The sequence below is a fragment of the Alternaria novae-zelandiae genome (genome assembly GCF_023758075.1).
Source record: "Alternaria novae-zelandiae strain BMP 2774 chromosome Unknown scaffold_7, whole genome shotgun sequence".
Lineage (NCBI taxonomy): Eukaryota > Fungi > Ascomycota > Dothideomycetes > Pleosporales > Pleosporaceae > Alternaria > Alternaria novae-zelandiae.
This window is the reverse complement of record NW_026056967.1, coordinates 133,382-152,818: the sequence shown is the minus strand read 5'-3', so window position 1 is coordinate 152,818 and position 19,437 is coordinate 133,382. Positions and strand designations below refer to the sequence as shown.

Sequence of the window (19,437 nt, the reverse complement as noted above, 5' to 3'; positions counted from 1 at the left end):
CTTGTCATACCTCTTCACATTCCGCGCAAACAACCCACACACAACCCACACAACATTCACCATGTGGCCCTTCGACATGGTCGACTGGGTAATGCTTACCGTGCCCATTGCTTACATCGGTATCCTCGCCGGATCATTCACTGTCTTCACCAACCTCTACCGCAAGCGTCAAGCCGCCAACGCCGCATCCCTCGAACCCTGGTTCCCCACACATCTCCAGCGCAATGTCTACCTCTCCCTGCTACACATGGACGAACCCAAGGTGCCGGACAGCGTACTCAAGGCTGCGCTATTGCGTCGCGCAACAGAGGACATACATAGGATTGTTCAGATAAGAAACGCCAAGCAGGCGCTGCAGGCATTGCTGCAGAGGGGTAGCGTGGGCGATGATCTGTGGCAGCGATTCCAGCGGGCAGAGAAGGAGATCGAGGAGGAACTCAGGGATGTCGTCAACGAGGTGAGTCCTGAGAATCTAGATTGAAGTCAATTCTTTGAGCATGACTGACATTGAGACAGGCCAATGCCTTCGCACCGAACTGGGGCCAGACCATATTCCAATCCGCTTCAGAAATGGCACAGAACAACCACATCCGCGAGCGTCTCGGTGAGATCACAGCCAAGGCACCAGCGGAGAAGGAGTGGTGGGAGAACCGCAGGGCTGGCATCCAGTCCGAGTTCATGAAGGAGTTGGACGAGGAGAAGGCCAAGAGCGACGATGGTGTAATAGTGGAGAAGGCCATGGCATGAGCAGTGTAAAGCTGTGATGATGCGCGTTTATTTCTAGGGGTTGAACATGGGGTTACTGAAGATGTATAGGGTCATGGCCTTTGCAGCATTTGTGTAGCTATCCATTACGCCTGTGATATGTCTCAGCCGTTCGGTTTTGATGTATTCAGGAACATGGCGTCTGAGACATCTGACAGGCATACTGGACAGCTACACATCAGTAGCTACGTGAGCGAATCAACATATTGTCATCATCGCTTGCGGTCGAATTAGTGGACTTGAGCAGATGATCAACTCTGTCAAACTTGTATCAACTTGTTCAAATGCTAAATTGCAGTGCTATAAACGCCATTATCCCATAGAGTACAAGCCCCATACTGCTAACTAACAAAGACTGTCTGTCGTACACCAGATATACAATGCTCGATCTTCCGTCTCCCTCGTCTCCACCAGTTCATACATCTAGCAACCCCTTACTTCCTTGTGGGACCGCTGACACCGGCACCGATGACACTGGGCAGCTCCTCGGCACCCATGCTGTAGAGCATACCAATACCAGCAGAGATCAAGAAGGCCAGAGTGACACCGGCACCAACAAAGAGCCAGAACTCAACCGAGATGTCCTTCTTCTGGCAAGCGGGGCCGCCCCAGTAGGTGACCTTTCTCTGGCCCTCCATACCCTTTCCGTCTTTGTGCTCGACCGTAGCGGCGCAGGCGCATCCATAGCAGTCAACTGTCTCCTGACCGGGGCCGGATCCACGTCCCTTGTGGAGGAGCTTGCACTCGCCGTGGCTGGAGCAGTTGTGGGTCTGAGTCTCGCAAGCCGACATGGACTTGAAGCAGCTAGGAAGGATACCGCGAACAGGTCCCTTCTTGTTGTCGGCCGCAATGACGACGGGGAAGTCTTCCAGGTCAGGCACCTTGGAGACAGCAGGTACGGGCTGCGAGGAGAGGATTGCCTCGGGGTTCTGGCGGCGGGCCTCCTTGGAGGGGACATCGTAGGCGCCCCACGGTTGGGCAGCGCGCTTGGACTTGGACTTGGCTGAACGCGGCATCATGACGACAGTCGTGGAGAAGCCCGTCTCCTCGGCCTTCTTGTTGACGCTGCTCAGCACCTGGGCAATCTGCTCGGTCGATAGGTCGTCTTTCGTGCCGGTGGTCCAGATGTTGAGGTAGCCATTGTAAGCGTCCGACTTCTCGTTCGGTGGGAGCGCCGACTCAATGTCGAAGTTGGACGTGTATGTCCGTTGCTGGGGGTCTGAGAGTTCCGGCAGCGACTTGGCTTGTGCTATGAAGTCCATAACCAGGCGCTGGTTGTCCTCGATAGATGGCGCACTCGATATCGCAAAGTCGTGTGTGCGGTCTGATCCATCGTTGATGATGACTGAGAGCTCGGGTTAGTCGTATCCTTCGCGATGCTGTCGTCACGTATGCCCACCTGTTGCCTCATCTTGCTCGGCGCCCTCCACCCACATCAGCAGGTGCGCCTTGGATTGCTCTGCATCGTCTGCGCCAAACAGCTTCTGGTGCCTTCCTCCATACGTGTTGATGTGTCTGATTGTCTCGGCGTCGGGGTGCTCGACAGAGTGGAATCGCGATAGGCCCAGGCGCTGGGCGATGATCAGACGCGCTGTCTCGGGACTGACGGTGGGGCGAGCTGCAAGGACGGTGCAGTACAGCGATGAGGCGACAAAGGCGCCGGATAGCTTCATGGTGGCGGTGAGGATGGAGTTGAGGACGTTCCGCGATGATGCAGGTGCATCATCGCCATCCTGAGCTGCGCGGCGACCTAGACGGAACTAGCGCCGAACCTGCCTCACCTCCGCCCGCAACTATCAGTGATACAACCCGTGGGGCGCTATCAACCGCGTTCACTTGTTAACGCTGCACAGCTTCACGCGCATTCTTTGTTCCAGACAGACCTAAATGTCTCTCTCTTTGATCTTGCGTTCCTCATTCTCATAACACTCGCTTCCGCCTGCGCCAGACCAATGGCTACGCCACTGGTGCTTCGGCGCAACTTCTCCCTCTTGAACCGGATACCACATGCGCGTATAGTCCGATCGGCAGCACGAGATGGCCACGAGCGAGTCATAATACAACGAGTGCGTATAGGGCGACCATTCCTCAGCAGGTCGTGAGTCGCTTCACACATCCCCTGTACTTTCCACGTGCTAACTGTCCACAGACGATTAGTCGGTGCCGTCGCAGTCGGATTGGCCTTTTACGGAATCTCGAGATACATTAGCGTAAGTGTTGAAGTTGAAGAGGTCAACGACGACGGGTGGACAACGGTCGGCCGAGAAGCAGACGATGAAGACGAAGACGACGACGAAGAATACGACCCTATACTATTCATACCCACCGGCTTTTCGAGGCTAAAGCCGAAGAGATTTTGGAAAGGGTCAGATCCAGAATGGCAACAGTTCAAGAAGCTGGCGACAGACCGTCCAAGGATTGACAAGATACGAGGTACGATATCCTTGTCCGAGCATGTCGTTCATGTACTGACAACGTGACAGGAGAATTAGTGTACAGAGTACGCAACGCTTTCGCCAAGCACCCAATTCTCGTCGCAAAAGCCGGCAAAATCGACACGAGCAAAGGCAAAGTGTGGATTGAGGTCAAGTTTCCAGACACCACGCCCGACGAATACGAACAGCCCGGGATAGAGCTGTTGGAGGATGGAACGTTGCGGAAGGCAACTCGACCAGTCGACAGCACTGTTCACCACCGCCTGAATCGGCTATTCTATCCCAAGGAGGCAGCGAAGGCCCTATACAACAACACAACGAGCAAACTAGGAAGCTCGTGGAAAGGTTTCAAAGTCTATATGGGCTGGAGTCCAGAATCGAAGACAGAGACTGTCCAGGAGCTCGTTCAGAGAATAAGCGCCAACCCGCGATCATCGGCGAACCCCACGACGAGCGTCACCACAAGGCCTTTCTCCACGTCTGCGACACCTACCCAGCAGCCAGGTGCATCGCCCTCCGTCGGACCCGTCGACGGCGCTACCAAGGACCTCGACCGCGTCACAATCGATCCTAAGAAGTTCACATTGGACCTATCACAATTCCAGGCCGACTTTCGCAGAACATTCAAGCCATACCCGCACCCGGTTCCGCGCGGCGCCTTCGTGGTGATGGGCCTCGTCGAGGTATACGGCGAGCGAGCGAAGATCACGGTCAGTGTACACGCTGTGTACGACCCCAAACAAGGTCGCTACGTGGGCGTGACTGCACAACCGTACAATTTTGTGGAATTCCGTCAGTCTCCAAAGGGCGGGCCGTAGATCTTGAATGATGGGACTTGAAGCGTTATACCCGGCGTCGAGGGCGTTTTGAGCGATTAGATATCACGTCATGTCATTCATTGTGTGGGTAGCGTCTGCTTGCGTCATGTGATCACGTTGAGCGGCATTTGTAGGTGTTTAGACTGCTCTGAGTGGGGGAAGGATGCTGGACTTCTACATCACTTCTCATCGTCCCGTCTTGGTCGTCTGTGTCTATATAAATTCTCTCTGGTCGTTGTGCTTCTGCTCTCTCCTATGCACTTCGTACTCATCTTTCCAAAATGATGAACTCCCACATCTATGAGTTGCGTCTTGCCTTCCGCATCTCTTCCAAAAATGCTGATTCTCCGGGCATGTTTCTTCTGCTCATCGAACGCCTACAAATTACATCCGAGGACTGCGAAATGACGCGTATCTTCCTTCCAGAACTTCCCTTGGTTTTCTCTTCGTCGAAAAAAGAACAGGCCACTTTTCCATGAGCTCACCGAAAGAAGTGCCGTCTCATCAGATTCAGTCCTTCCAAAAACATGCAAGGCATTGCCGCATGGCTCTGCTCCAGCAGAAAAGTTCAGATTTTCACTCCGTTGCACTTCCCCTCTTTCATATCAATACTTTTCGCAAGTACCAAAGACCAGCTTCCATTCTTTTATATGAAAAGATTGAAGAAGGGGTTTTGATAAACGAACAACATCCTGCGAGACGGATATGTCCTATGTGTCAACTTCCAAAAGCGCGACCGTCCGCGCGCATGTTTCGCCTTCCCAAGGTCGCCTTCCACCATTCCCAAAACTTGCCGGCATCGTTTGTATGCGCCGAACCAAACCGGATCACTTTGTATGATCTCCTACAAAACTGGCGTACTTAGCATGATGTGTTCATCGTTGCGACAGAGCCTGCAGTTCAAAAACAAGAAAGTAGTCGTGCATGGAGTGATTGAGCACTTGCTCTGCTCTTTACCAAAAGACGCATATGCACCCCCCATGATCGAGAGAGCTGAGACGCGTATTGTACAATGAATTGACGAGAATGAACATGGACTGCTCTCGCTTGTATAAAAGCTATCTACTGCTGCTTTCCTTCTCTTCTTTCTTACTCCAACATACCAGTCCTACCTCTTATCAAAACCTCATTACCAAAAGAGTATGGATTTGTCCTGCTTCTCTTTTAAAGTCCCATTCACACACTATTATGGAGTTCTGTCGCGCCTTCTCTCGTCTAACGAAGAGAAATACTACAACGCGCAATGACTTTTCGGCGTCTGCCCGCCTTTCCAAATCGGCGGTTGGACTGGAAGTTATCGGCTCACCAGGATGGCCACAGCTACCTGCCTCTAAAAAAAAGAACGAAAAACTAGCCGATGGTTCTTCTTCTTCTGGTTACGCGCTTCGCGAGTGTCTATATGAACCGTCTTTCGCCGACCTTTTACTTCTCTTCCAATCAACTATTAATCCCTCGCGGGAACAAAAACGCATGAGTGTCATACTGATGTGTTGCACCTGTGGTTTCTGTTTATCAAAAAGTGGGATCCAAAGTTCCATGTCTTTCCCCCCTCCTTCCTGGATATCGAAAACGAGATCTATGTCTATCATGAGCCTTCCAAGGTTCCCCTGAAAATCTTGCAGAACCAGTACATGACTGCAATCAAAGTCCTACGATAACATTTCACACAATCAAAGAGCTCCGCATATTCAAAACCAGTAACTGGTTTCCCATGTTTGGTGCTCTTAGCGGGAGTCCACAATATAAAAGAGAGCTGCTTTCCTCCCTTCCAGCGACTTTCAACTATACCGCCTTCTTCCCCTTTCTAAAAGACGGTGCTTGCAGAGACATGAGAAGAACCTGAGCGCACAGCTCTACTCAAAATTTTACTATTACCGACAAATGTTGGCGGAGCGCTTTGCTGGCCGGATTTTGCTACTCAAACATTCGCTATAACACGGCTATGACCGCTGTTTAGTATTCTACTCCAAAGATCATCACAGCTCTTGTATGCCGCCGTAGAAGCATTCTGCCGGGTTAATTCAGCTTTTCGGCAACTGAAAGTCCAACGGGAGCGATACATGAGCGGGAAAGAGCTAGAAAAGGGGTATAAACACCCTCTCTGCTTGCTACAACTCTTCTTTCTCACAACATCCGGTCAAAACAGCAAAAGTGACTTTTTCCAAAACGATAACATCGAGTTGCGATGTGGTATTTTCTCTGAAATGGACTCCGCTACTACGTATGTCCTGCGGTCCTTCCGCCTCCTCCTAAAATCGACAGTGTCAATTTGATGTGTTGCCTCCACCCGCGGGGTTTACCATTCTACGAGATTCTCAAATACCGAACCGAGACGATGTCTTGTTCCCCATGTTCAGTACTATGTTATTTCGGGGCCTTTCCAAACATACTTGCAACACAAGACACATTCCACGCGGCGGCTCGGAGGCTTTCAGTACACAAGCTCTCTCGTTACTGTTTTCCATTGCTTCTCTACTTCAGCGGTGCTTGCAATCATCGAAAGATACAGGCACAAAGTTTACGTGCGAGCTGTCCAACAAAAAAGCGACGGTACCATACCATGAGACGTTTCCGCCAAGTTCACCAATGATATTTCAAGATGAGACTCGTGTCTTCAGTACACTAAGATCAAAGTCTGTATGTCTTAGCTTCGGTGACATAGTTGCTTGGGCGAAATGGCGTATGTATAGATTTCATGAGAGGGTGCGAGTATAGAACGACTGTAGCGAAGGAGTACCAAGCCTTCTCTCCACTCTTCGCCCTCTGTGTTGTCTATACCTCAATTTTGACCTTGCTTTCTCTAAAAGTTGTGCATAAGCTAATCCCATGTGAGAACCAAGTCTGCATTTCGCTTTAAGGCTAGCAAGAAATGCGTGCCAGTTCCAGCCCGCGTGTCCCACCACGTATCCAAAAACGGTACGGGTGTTTCTGATGACCTGCCGATTTGGAAAAGCCGATGCAATACACGCACACCAGAGACATGCAGTCCCCAAAGCGTTCTTATGGAAATGCCGTGTGCGAAAGCGAGCCTCGCTCTGTCTGTGTTGTCTTGTTGCCAAATTGATGTTCTCCTGCCAATACATGTCAAAACGTTATCCCATGTTCATCGGCGACGACTTTAAAGCCGATGGTTATTAATAGTCTTCCGTTTATCGACTCATGTCCATCCATGCCTATAGCCACGTATTGAGGCCTTTGAAGAACACAGACTGTATAGGGGGAGCCGACGCATCGACTGTCACGATGCCACCGGAAGTTTTCGTATCGACCGTTGTCAAGACAGGAGCAAAGTCCGCATCATGGCCTTCTCCGCATCGCGCACAGTCTCCTTCCATGATTCATGCCAGCCTCGCCGTTGTCAATAATAGCAAGATCGCGAAGGAGTTGCCCCTTGGCAGCAACACGAGTTCGTACAGCTATGAGCAGTATCTGTGCTTCCTCTGTGCTTTCTCCGCGTGTGGTGCTTTTTGCTTATCAACGAGCCACACCGAGGTCAAAGCCACAGACTCCACAGGGAGGTGGCTGATAAAAGCAGTGTTCAAGCGACTGATCATGCTTTTCTCAACCGATGCGCATACAGCTACTGTCCAGCAACATGACGTAAGTACGATAGGCTTGGACGGGTGTTCAAACGCAAAGCGTCGAGGTACGAGGATGTCGGGCCGTGGAAGTGCCGCGCGGTCAACGGCGCCGTCGCAAAATACGAACTGCTCGGTTCTCCTGCTGAAAGTGTGTGCAGCGAGGTAATACGGCCAACATGCAACGTTTTCAACCCATCTTTCCGTTCGCGGGCGGGGAACTGCTGTCGCGCCTGCTACTGCAATGCAGTCGTTCACGCTAGAACTCAACGAACGGCAATTCCTTCACCCGGTGCTTGCACTGCGCGTGCGTTAGCGCAGCGTAGTCGCTTGGTTACAACCGACATTTACGTATGGTAGTAAAATGTCTGCTCCGTGTATGCTGATACGTGGGGACTGTCGGATGTGAATCTAATTTTCACAAGATTGCCGACGCCGTTCATGTAATGCAAGTGCCGGTTTCGCTCTTACCATGGTACTCGAGCCCGGCACGAAGGGCCCAGGTTTTCCTTCAGACATGCTTAGGTCCCAGACGTCTCTTTCTATCACAGCAACCGACAGTACTCGGCATCTTGCTGCGGAGAACATAATTTTCAACACGCGAGTGGAACGTCTTACGTGCTGTGAGCGCTCGAAAGCGGGGATGAGGCAGAGTTTTGCGTACAACCTATGATCGGTGACGGAGTGGAGAACTGTCAAAGTCTGTTCTGTAGAGGCTGACAGAAGTTTGTGGACTGCAGCCCAAATGCCAGATTCCAGAGTTGTGGACCGACATCGCGCTGACATGTGAGAGCGAATGAAGCGACTTGGTTGTAAAAGGGTCTCGACCTTTACCAGTCGTCAAGTGTCATCGACCTCGGCGTTCAGAGGCCATAGTAGAAAGCCGTGGAGTATCAGCCGTGTTGGGAGCGCCACGTGAAAATGTCAAAAGCACGCGAGGCGTCGACGCCGTCGCCTGCGGCACCGCCTGAAGATGCCGCCGGATGGACAGCAGGCGTTCCTGGTGGTTGACGGAAGATTGCGGCTCGGTACGGGCCCATGGCATTTCTAGGCTTGTCTCATGGCCATGATTGGTGGGCGCATCCAAATTATGAGAAAGTCAGAAAAGCAATACTTTGTTTACTTTCTGTTTCGGACGTCCTTGCTGCACAACAGAGCTCAATGCGCGCAGCACTGTCATCGCAACCTGCGATGAATCATGACGCACCTCGTATCGTCTCGATTCGCATGACAGCATTACACGTTGTCGTTGGTGATTTGTGCATGGGTAGACTCGAAATGGTGAGGATCTGCGCGGGACGTTTTTGATGTCGGGCGACGCCTGCCTTGATCTGCTTAGCGCGCTCCACCCCAAGTCAGTCCGCAGTCCAGAACAATGCCTCGTCCGGTCACCAAAAACTTGTTCCTGTTTGTTCCTGCGCTGTTCCTGAACAGACAGCTAGCCTAGACATGGATGCTGCGTTAGGTCCCCCAACGTCGCTCCCCAAGCCCACTACTACGCAAGATCTTCTCGTGCATATGCCGCGAAAACCAACGTGGCTCCAGCTACCAGGCGAGCGACGATCAATCGTCAGCATCGTGATTTGACGGCTACCCGACGTGTAATTTCCACATCAAGCTTGGCCCCTACAGCCCTACCAAGATTGACGAATGGTCAAACCCCACAACCGGCGCCGTCAGACCGGGCTTGCGGGAGATGGTCTTATCGCACGTGGATTTTCGGAGTTGGCAGTAGGCTTGGGTGAAACACTGCAGGAAAGGCCGAGAAGGCTACGCCATGCGCTGGCTCGCACAGGCTGTGGGCCACAGCTGTTAGTTCCGTTCACTGTGGGCGCTTCCTAATTTCCGTAAATATAAGTAAGTCGAGGAAGGCACCATGAAGCGGTATCTCACTCCTTTGAAGATCCAACTCAACCACGCTCTCTAGCAACCCCACAGTCATTCCTTGATCAACTGATCTGTCATTCATTCATTCATTATGCTTACCTCTACCTTCATTTTGGCCCTTGCTGGCCTCTCCTCCATGATCGAGGCATCTCCTCTTCAGGCACGTGGTGGAAGCAAGCGTGGTCTTGCCTTCCCCAAGAACCACAACGGTGTTTCTGGATCCCAGTGGACTCACAAGTTCGCCGGCTCCAAGGTCTCCTGGATGTACGACTGGGAGGCAGTCATCGACGGAACACCCCTCGACCTTGAATACGTCCCCCTTCTCCACTCCAACCAGCAGTGGTGCACTGAGGGCTGGAACACCAACATTGCCAACGCCAAGAAGAACTACAAGGTTTCGCACGTCTTGAGCTTCAACGAGCCCGACCAGGCCGGTGGTGGAGGTTCCAACATCGACGTCGCCACTGCTGCCGCAACCCACAAGAAGTTCATCCAGCCCCTCGCCGCCCAGGGTCTCCGTATCGGCTCTCCTTCCGTCACCAACGCCGACGAGCCCAACAAGGGAATCAACTACCTCAAGCAATTCATGTCTGCCTGCAACGGCTGCCAGATCGACTTTGTCGTCGCCCACTACTACGCCTGGGACAACGCTCAGGACTTCAAGAACTACCTGACCAAGTTCCACGAGACCTTCAACAAGCCCGTCTGGGTTACCGAGTTTGGTGTCACTTCTGGCAACGCCGACGAGTTCCTTAAGCAGGTCCTCCCCTGGATGGACGCTCAGCCCTGGATCGAGCGTTACGCCTACCACATGGTCGCACCTAGCACCGACCAGAAGTACCTCATCTCTGCTGATGGCCAGAGCCTGTCTAGCATTGGCAAGATCTTCGCCACTGCTTAGAAGTTTGCTGTCTTGATAGACGCATCACGAGTTACGACCTTTTTACCTTTTACCTTCTTGATACCACGTTACCTTCTTGTCTATAGACTTTGTTGTGACTTCGGTCTATACCTCAAATCATCATTCATTTTACCATTAAACTTATCCATACTTGTAATACTTGTGATTTCAGTTGCGTGAAAATTACATACAAGGTTATCAAATTCTTTACTAATATCTACCATCGTTCATAAATTCTTTACCCAGCTCTACCCCCTTGTATCGGTCTGCATCAAGTTCTCGAAGCCCTACTGACATCGTAACTGTCCATCGATAGCCTCACATCTGCCTTCTGCGACTCAAGTTCTTAACATATCAGCCACGGCGCCACCTGATCCTCGCTTACGATGCAAAAGGAAAGCAGTGGCGCGCAACCCTCACGCCAATCCCGCCACCTGGCACCTTTATCGCTTCTTTTTGACGAGGGTGTGATGAAACACTTGAACAAGCACACAGCTTCGATGAGCCCCCTGTAGAGTTTGCGCAGAATTCGCTTATCTAGGTATTGTTTTGTTTTGCTTATCACCGCAACCGTGCCGGAAGTCTTCGATCCGGTGTTTGCTTGACGGATGGAGAATAGGTGCAATGATAGGGCGTTGCTCACAGTGACCTTGCGCAACGTTGGCGAAGATTGTAATTCTGCGAAACAGTAACAACCGGAAAATTGATGCTAATGCTCCGAGGCTTGACAAGTGACGACATATCGGAGGACTCAGAAGCTGGGAATGGCTAGTGTAGGTGCATAGTAAGGCCGTAAGGTGGCTTCACGGGATGAAACCCACAAGAGTTGAGTCGCAAGTCCGATCAATCCGGTGTTGTACTATACTCTGTCCATGCCCTGCTGCATCGTGATCGCATCGGGTTAGCGTGAGCCCCATGAATTCACCAACCAGCGAGCGCCGGTTAGCGCCGTAGGACAAGCGCGCGCAACCAACTCTTTGTCCCTGCCCTATCTTGATATTAACTCTACTGTGCCACAATGTCACGTCTTGGGGCTACGTGCTGCGACGAGGCTGTGCCCATCTCTGTCCCTTGCAAGAAGTGCAGTTCACCTCCCCTTCGAGAAGGCGCGCGCTACAATTACTCTCCACTACCTGATCATCGGCAACTGTTCTATGAACCAGATGTTACCTGCGCACGTATGGCACGCGATGTAATCACCGAAGTCCTCCCGATATTCTGTTCGAACACCTCTAGCCCGAGTTATCGCGCATCCAATTCCATCAACTCTCAGGTCCTCAACCCACTTGGCATCAAGCGATGATGCGTTCCCGCAGACAGATCGAATCCATAGTGGTAGCAGTATTTCTACTCTGCGCATGGTATCTCTTCGACGCCCACTTCAATGTCGCCCAAGGAGGTTCTCTCGAGACCAGCGTTGATAAGAAGCCATGGCGACATGAGTCAACAGAAGCGGCAGGAAAACAAGAGATATCCGAGCAGAAAGGTGCGCATGGAGGCGCGAAAGGAGAAGCATCATCGACCTCCACGTCCTCTCAACATATAAGCACATCGACGCAAAGTACTGCTGTCGCGACACCTACCCCATCCCTACCTGATCGCGTCGTGGTGATGGCAAAGCTTCCCACCGACGAAACAGATTGGGTGCATACCGATCTACCAGACTGGCAAGCGGTCATCTATGACATCGATACCGAAACTCCACACAACATATCGACCCTAGATCCGATGACCAACAGCACTCTACGGACCCTCCGGAACAAAGGAATGGAAGCAAATGCATACCTCGTGTACATCGTGCAGAACTACGACAACTTACCTTCAACAATCGCGTTCATTCATCCACACAAAGACGGCTATCCGGTCGCGTGGCACACCGACAACCAAGAGCATTCCAACGTCGTCTCTCTGCAAAGTCTCAACATCAACTTCATCCAGAGCAACGGCTACGCGAATCTGCGTTGCGTCAACGATCCCGGCTGTCCGCATGAAGTCATACCGTTCCGAGATCCGCCTGAGGAGCATCGAACAATCGAAGCAGCAATGCCGGACGCGTGGCGGGACTTGTTCAACAACACGGACGTACCACATATACTGGCGACGCCTTGCTGCGCGCAGTTTGCCGTGTCGAGTAAGCAAGTGCGGCAACGGCCGTTGGACGAGTACCAAAGGTATTACACGTGGTTAATGGAAACGCCGCTAAAGGATGAGACAAGTGGGAGGGTGTTCGAGTACCTTTGGCACATTCTGTTTGGGCAGGAGCCCGTTTAGTAAGTGCTGGGTCGATCGAAGTCGCATTGCGCCGCTGCTAACGTGGACCAGCTGTCCCGCATACGAGAAATGCTATTGCGACGTGTATAACAGATGTTGAACACGCACCTTTCAGTGGGTAGTGCAAGAAGAAAATAAAGTTCACGTGGGATCTCTGGCGGGCAGGCACCGGACTTTCGCAGTCGCGTCGCCGAGCCTGCCCGAAAATCCCCCACACCAGCTGTCCAGTCTGAAGATCACGATACCAACATGAGCCGCGACATCTCCAGTCGAGTTGCTGATACAGCGCCCTGTGCAAGAACAAGGGCTCAAGCCGACGTCGTCGCAGCTCCACGCCCCGTCATGCGTCGCGGTTTCGTTCCTCGCGGCGGGCAAAAAGAATGGCAAAAACATACAACAGCGCGTATTCCCCGGTGGTCACCCACCCGAGTACTAATGCGCCGGTATCATGCTTGTATATGGCTGAGCGGACGGGAAGCCTAATTTTCATGATCCTATGGTCGTATGTGAAGGAATGGGGAGTCTGACATCTTATAATGTCATTGCAAGCTCAGGATACGGCAAACGAATGGAAACGACCTCAGTCAGATTACCGGCCACAGTATGATGCTATTGACCAGAGCGCGAACTCTGACGATGGTCAGACCTCATCTGGGACGGAATGAGATCTGAGGGGGTTTGTCGCAGGCCAAGCGCTGTCGGACACCTTGGTACTAGTAACACCGGACGACAACCTTCATATAAGCTCAGCCAGGGAGTTACAAACAATAAAGCACGAACACTCTCTTTCAGCTATTCTATCTATAATACCCGCACCTATGCAACGGGGCGTTCTACAATTCAAGCTAGCTCTGCCTCAATAACACTTTCTACAGAGTGAGGTGGTCTCCATATCTTAAGCACCTTCAATCCCACACTCTCCACCAGCGCCCGCCATTCAGCCTCCGTCCTCTCCTTCGCACCAAGACACGCCATCATGGTGATATCAGACGTTGTCACACGAGCGAGCGGCTTGACGGAGCTAACCAAACTTTCATGAACGAGAAGCTTCGAATATCCGGGTTCCATAGCTTCGGTAAGGTGAGAAAGGATCTGCTTCGCCTGTGTGTCTTCCCAGTCGTGCAGCACGTTGTGCATGAAGTAGGCACGGGCACCTTTCACTGGCTGTGGTTTAAAAAAGTCATGAGGGTGGATAGAGATGGTGTCGTCAATAGTCAACTCCTTCAGAATATCGGGCAGGTCTTGGAGCACCAGACTGCCCTCAGGGATATCAGGGTGGCGCAGATGGAATTTGGTCAGGTCGTGGCCCTTGCTACCACCGACATCGACGACAAGGGGCCGGTCAGGCTTGGACTCTTTCACAAGAGTCTCAGTTGGGTAAACATCAACCCAGGGCGTCAAATTATGCTTGGAGTGACTCTCCATGGCATCATTAAATTCCCGTGCGGCGGCAGGGTTCGCGCCAAGGGACTGGAACAGATTCTCATCTGAGCCCCTCATGAACTGCCAGTTGCCGTCGTTGGGGTTAGTAGGGACCTTGTATCCCGTCTTCTTGAGGTAGGCTGGCAAAGTCCTGAACATGGGGGAATTGACGAAGCCATAAAATTCACCATAGACGTTGGCGAGGGCCTGATCCTCAGCGAGAGCGCGTACCCACGGTGTAGGTTTATAGGTGTCCTCGGCGGTCTCGATGACAAGATTCTGCCCAGAAATTTGCCGAATCATGCGCCCTGCATTGCCGTCAGAATGCTCATCAATAGTGAAGCAGAACGGATATGTAACCTACGGATAAGCACTACATCGACACCCGTTAACTCAGCCAGTTTCGCGCAAGTTTTCTCTCCGCCTCCGGTCTCGATCCATTTGCTGAAGACACCCGCGTCTATCAACGTCTTGACGCATGCATTGGTGGCCGGGTTGACCCAGCAGTGCTGCCAAACAATGTCCCACGGCTTGTGTACTTTGCTTAAGGCCAGGGTCAGCGCGTCCATGGCACGGACGCGCTCTGCTTCGCTAACGAAGGAGTTCGCGTCGAGGCCCTCCAAGGCTCCGATAAGTTGGTCTGCTGATGCCATGATGGAAATAGGAATTATTTTTTGGGAAAAGATGCAGGAACAATGGGAACAACACGCCGTCTACTATTTGACAAAGAGTAATGTTGTTATCTACCGTAAACCGTGGCCATATCTACCGGCCGACTGGAGGTTTCCAAATACTATAGTAGTTAGTAAATTCCTTGTAACAGTTAAACGCGTACTAAGATCCATTCTTCCTCGGTGCACTTTTCCTGATACGTAAACTAACTTAAACGACACGTGACATGGCCGAACTTCTACGGAGTAATTTGTGCCGAATCGCATCTAACAAGCCGCACGATTTAATGCCATGCGGGTGGAAGTGGTTACCACAGATCAGTTGAGGACACGGTATCCGAAATTTGAGTGAGCAAGGATGTCTCAGGGGCGGACCCACCCGTTGGGCCCCCAACTTCTCACGCCACTCTTGGCATCTAGTGCTTGGCACGCAGTCCCTCGAACTCGTGCGAGCGACCTTGACAAGACCTATTGTAGCAGTCGAACTTTGGTGTTGCTGAAGAGTATGTATTGCGTTTCACAGTCCCTCGCCTTGATAACATTGCCTCAACAACATCATTTCAACAACATCAAAGCTTGCCCAATCAGATCATCACTAGGCCCTTGCTGCCCTATCGCGCGCGTAGATGTTTAGAGGAACTACTGACCCCCACACTGATACCAAGCTACTTGTCACGATCGTCAATTGGCTTCGCCCATCGGTCGCCCCTCGCGCTCGTCGTCACGTTAAACTCAAGCGTCTTGTGGATCTGATCCGCGCCGTGGTAAACGAGCGGGATGTCATCGATGCTTTCACCGGTGTGGGTCGATGTCCTCTCCACGTCATCCAACTGATGCCTTAGAAGTTTTTCCCACCTTCCGCTGGTGCTGGATAGCCCTCCGTGGGTGGCGCTGCTGCGTCGTCCCTGGCTGGTGGTCCTACTGCCATTGCCACTGCCACTGAGAGTCCGAACCTTGCCTCTGACCGAGCGGAAGAGCGGGCCCAGTGTGGGCAAAGAGGAGCATACGATGAGAATACAACCCTCTCCTAGACCGAGTATATCGAGAAGCGGGACCGGGTCTAACAAAGTTAGTTCTATACTAAGAAATATGTGGGATGAATAACTCACAAGTCGGGTTCTCCGCCAGTACCACGAAAATTTCTCCAAAGATTGTGAGTTTGTAGATGGTGAGGATAAAGGCCAGGATAGTGAGGCCCAGCGCGATCGAGACCAGGATGCGGTTCTTGAGTGGCATATTGAGGCGCATAATGAATGGGATCGGATACACAGCGAAGAATACATCCAGGAAGGCAGAGTAGGCCGAAGTGAAATAGCCCAAATCCGACATGACCTTGGTACTGGCACACTTTCCACCCGGTATGGTTCTGTTCCAGCCGAATTCGACCGGATCGCATTGCTTATACCACCAGATCGAGGTAGCCAATATGCAGGCCTGGGAGCTGAGCGCGAGGCCCCAGAACAGTATCGTCGTTTTGAGGCCGTAGTCCAGAATGCGCTTGAGAATAGCGATGATGGCGAACTTGGGTAGCGAAAACGTCCATATCAGTACCGAACTGATGATTACATTCCACTTGAGAGCTCGCGGTATCAATGGGGGATCGATGGCCTCCATCCTCCGTCCGAGACCGTACTGTGTGCCGATCGAGATCAGGATGCAGGTGACGAGCATCACAACGACGCAGAATACGGTGATATAGTCGTCCATTCCAAGGCCACCGCCTTTGCTGGACATGCGAGTGCCGACTCTCAACGCCACGAACACTGCAAGACAGTTAGCTGCCATTCGGCGCAACATAAGAGGGCTACTCGCCAGCTGTGACTGCGAACATAGACCAGCAAGCCCTATCAGCGATAGTGCCATAGTCTTCCACGTCCCACAGTCCCATGGTGTTGACGATTGGTGTTGCAAAGGTTTGCGGAACGTTAGACGCTCCTGGTGTGATAAAGTGGGCTCATTGTTAGATACACTGCCGTCGGATGCGTAGCATGCCGTGTAGGATTGCGCGTAGGATGCGTTCCATGTAACAGCCAGAATCCTTCGCCGGCCCCATGAAGTATCGATTTTCGCCTCATAGTTGGCATGTGTTATTTAAATTGCCAATGCATACCGTGTACAGAGGATCGACATGTGATCGGAAACTCCTACAGGGGAAAATAGCAGGAAAATCATCTCGTACGGCATAACGACGGAAGTTGTTGAATGACTCAAGCGAATCAAAACACACCGATCGCCCTACCTTCTAAAAAGGTCAAAGGATTCCTACCCCAGGAGTTCCCGAAGTCCTGGCGAGACTCCGTATCAGCCCTGCGGTTCATGACTCATTTAACCGACATTCAGCTCTCTCCCAGAAATAAAGCAACATGTGACACATTCGACACAAACACCCAAATACCGCATGTGAAAGAAAGAACATTTCGACATATCGTATAGTCAGCTGTCCGCCAAGAGGAAGCCAGAGTATGGAAACCAGCTCTGCCAAGCTAACGGCTACTGTATGAAGTTATCTGCTACATCCAAGCGATCAGGTTCAACAGAGAAGGTGAATGATACAATACGGTGGGTCAGTGGCGTCAGCTCAGGGACATGTTGGTACATTGGGTACATAGGTTTGGAACCCTTGGGGCAGTAGTCAATTGCTTCAATATACATTGGAGACGTCTCCTCTTTCAATAGGCGTAGAACATCGTAGTCTCAGAGTTCGAGCTCTTGATCCTCCTATTCTCCCGCACCAACCACCAGCGCATGAACCATGCGCCAGCCGCACACATGAGTGCCATACCAGCACTCATAGCCAAGGGGAGGACGAACCGCGGCTCCGACCACTCTGGCCAGATGTACTATTTAACAGTAATTAGCTAGCATATCCAGGCGATCAAAATGCGAGACTTACGGGAGTCCAGATCAAGCTGAGTGTAGCTGCGACGTTGGCAATAGCCAGCGCCGCAGATTTCTTCTCTCTCGTTTGTCCACAGGTTGAGGACACCCATCCAAGAATAATACTATTGACGCCATACGTGCCGATGGTAAAGACGCACATGGCGAAGTACCTCGCGCCCACGTTCATGGTCGCGCAGCCGAGCACGAAGCCAAAGACAGCCACGCCTTTGGCAATGGTGATGTGCCAGGTGCGTTCGTTGAAATGGCCGGATGATATGGCCCATGCGACGGAGAATGCGCCCGCAATCAAGTAAGGTGGACATGTCAATACGAGTGTGACTTCCTGAGAGAAGCCGAGTGTGTTGACGATCGTTGGCATGAAGTTCTTGAACCTGTAGAGGTAGGGGTACGAAGTCAGTATATGTCTCACATGCACTTCGTACAGTCAGAACTTACCCATTGGTAGCAATGTGCCTAGACAGTGTCAGAGACGGTAGTTGTAGCGGAACCGATAGAACTTACAGGTGTTGCATGTAGACGAATACCCAAACTTTGGGGTCTCGGATAGCTTCCTTTAGGCCTGCGAGCATGGAGACGTCGGCGGAGTGGCCGACTGTATCTCGCGCAACCCGAGCGTGCGCAAGTTGGCGTTCTTCGGGGTTGAGCCACCACGTAGTTAAAGGCTCGTCAGGGAGGGTAAAGCAGGCGACTACGGCGATGACAAAGGTGACGACGCCCTGTATGATGAACAACCAACGCCATCCGCTTGACATGAGGTCAGTATCTGTTGCACAAGAACTGTGTGGAGATCATACCTGATACCACGGATACCATCGAGTTTGAAGACGCCAAGCGCAATGAGTCCAGCGAATGACGACGCGAGAATGTTGCCAGAGTAGAGAATGCTGATGCGTGTCGCAATCTCCTTTCTCGTGTAGAAGATGCTCAAGAGATAGAGCGCTCCTGGGTAGTATGGTGCCTCGACTACACCCAAGAAGAAGCGTACAAGTACGATGCCTGTGTAGTTGTGAACGATGGCGGTAAGCCCGCTTACAACCGCCCAGCCCATCATACAGATTCCCATGTACCATGAAGGTTTCACTCGCGTTATAATCATGTTACTTGGTATTTGGCCCAGGATGTATCCGACGAAAAGAATAGAGATAGCAGTGCTGTATTGGTTGCTGGTGAGTCCAAGATCGTCTTGGAAACCATTGAGGCGGGCGAGGGTAATGGCGTTGCGGTCTAGGTAGTTGAGCCAGTACATCAGCCAAAGCATGGGCTGCATTGGGTCATTAGTCGAGGCTCGAAAGGTATGCCGATAATTGACTCACCATAATCCAGATATCTAGCTTCCTGACGAGCTTCTTCTCCTCGGGGCTCGTCTTGGCCACGGCCCCAGAGTAATCGCCTTTGACCTCGACTTTCTCATACTCCATATGCTGGCTCTGGAGCTTCTCATCGATGGGGTCCACGGTGTGACCTGGCATGGGAGATCCTACACCCTGCACGGGCTCAGATTGTGGTACGGCCATGGTATCGTCGACAGGGTCTTTCAGCGTCAAGAGTAGGGCAAGAACCCAGGCTAAAGGCACTGCGAAAAAGATGCATGGTCCTATTGACGGGACAGTGATTTATATCGAATCTCGTTCATTTACCCCGCGCATCGAACACTAGTCCTTCTCCCCATGGGGTCGCCCCGGATAATGGCGTCCTCGCACCAGATATCGACATGAAAGTCAGGGTTGGGGCGCTAAGATCCCAACTTTGGTAGTCCCGCTCCGAAGCGCTGACTCGCAGTGGCGGGTC

General features: G+C 51.9%; 8 protein-coding genes across 8 annotated transcripts; 4 read left to right on the top strand and 4 right to left on the bottom strand.

The window, feature by feature from the left end:
- Nucleotides 1–61: 61 nt before the first annotated feature.
- Nucleotides 62–747, top strand: J4E88_004058 (uncharacterized protein; the record flags this gene model as incomplete). Its single annotated transcript, XM_049397706.1, has 2 exons — nt 62–457; nt 517–747. 2 exons carry the CDS (start codon nt 62–64, stop codon nt 745–747), a joined length of 627 nt encoding a protein of 208 aa, XP_049256151.1.
- Nucleotides 748–1,199: 452 nt separating this feature from the next.
- J4E88_004057 (uncharacterized protein) lies at nt 1,200–2,438 on the bottom strand (the record flags this gene model as incomplete). The annotated part of the gene is made up of 2 exons (XM_049397705.1): nt 1,200–2,110; nt 2,165–2,438. 2 exons carry the CDS (start codon nt 2,436–2,438, stop codon nt 1,200–1,202), a joined length of 1,185 nt encoding a protein of 394 aa, XP_049256150.1.
- Nucleotides 2,439–2,717: 279 nt separating this feature from the next.
- Nucleotides 2,718–4,018, top strand: J4E88_004056 (uncharacterized protein; the record flags this gene model as incomplete). The annotated part of the gene is made up of 3 exons (XM_049397704.1): nt 2,718–2,863; nt 2,915–3,198; nt 3,249–4,018. 3 exons carry the CDS (start codon nt 2,718–2,720, stop codon nt 4,016–4,018), a joined length of 1,200 nt encoding a protein of 399 aa, XP_049256149.1.
- Nucleotides 4,019–9,574: 5,556 nt separating this feature from the next.
- On the top strand, nt 9,575–10,384 carry J4E88_004055 (uncharacterized protein; the record flags this gene model as incomplete). The annotated part of the gene is made up of 1 exon (XM_049397703.1): nt 9,575–10,384. The coding sequence occupies one exon, from the start codon at nt 9,575–9,577 to the stop codon at nt 10,382–10,384; it is 810 nt and encodes a 269-aa protein (XP_049256148.1).
- Nucleotides 10,385–11,683: 1,299 nt separating this feature from the next.
- Nucleotides 11,684–12,655, top strand: J4E88_004054 (uncharacterized protein; the record flags this gene model as incomplete). The annotated part of the gene is made up of 1 exon (XM_049397702.1): nt 11,684–12,655. One exon carries the CDS (start codon nt 11,684–11,686, stop codon nt 12,653–12,655), a length of 972 nt encoding a protein of 323 aa, XP_049256147.1.
- Nucleotides 12,656–13,495: 840 nt separating this feature from the next.
- J4E88_004053 (uncharacterized protein) lies at nt 13,496–14,730 on the bottom strand (the record flags this gene model as incomplete). Its single annotated transcript, XM_049397701.1, has 2 exons — nt 13,496–14,385; nt 14,442–14,730. 2 exons carry the CDS (start codon nt 14,728–14,730, stop codon nt 13,496–13,498), a joined length of 1,179 nt encoding a protein of 392 aa, XP_049256146.1.
- Nucleotides 14,731–15,413: 683 nt separating this feature from the next.
- J4E88_004052 (uncharacterized protein) lies at nt 15,414–16,482 on the bottom strand (the record flags this gene model as incomplete). The annotated part of the gene is made up of 2 exons (XM_049397700.1): nt 15,414–15,808; nt 15,858–16,482. 2 exons carry the CDS (start codon nt 16,480–16,482, stop codon nt 15,414–15,416), a joined length of 1,020 nt encoding a protein of 339 aa, XP_049256145.1.
- A 935-nt stretch (nt 16,483–17,417) lies between these two features.
- J4E88_004051 (uncharacterized protein) lies at nt 17,418–19,163 on the bottom strand (the record flags this gene model as incomplete). Its single annotated transcript, XM_049397699.1, has 6 exons — nt 17,418–17,588; nt 17,642–18,020; nt 18,085–18,102; nt 18,151–18,393; nt 18,444–18,910; nt 18,963–19,163. The coding sequence occupies 6 exons, from the start codon at nt 19,161–19,163 to the stop codon at nt 17,418–17,420; spliced, it is 1,479 nt and encodes a 492-aa protein (XP_049256144.1).
- Nucleotides 19,164–19,437: the final 274 nt, after the last annotated feature.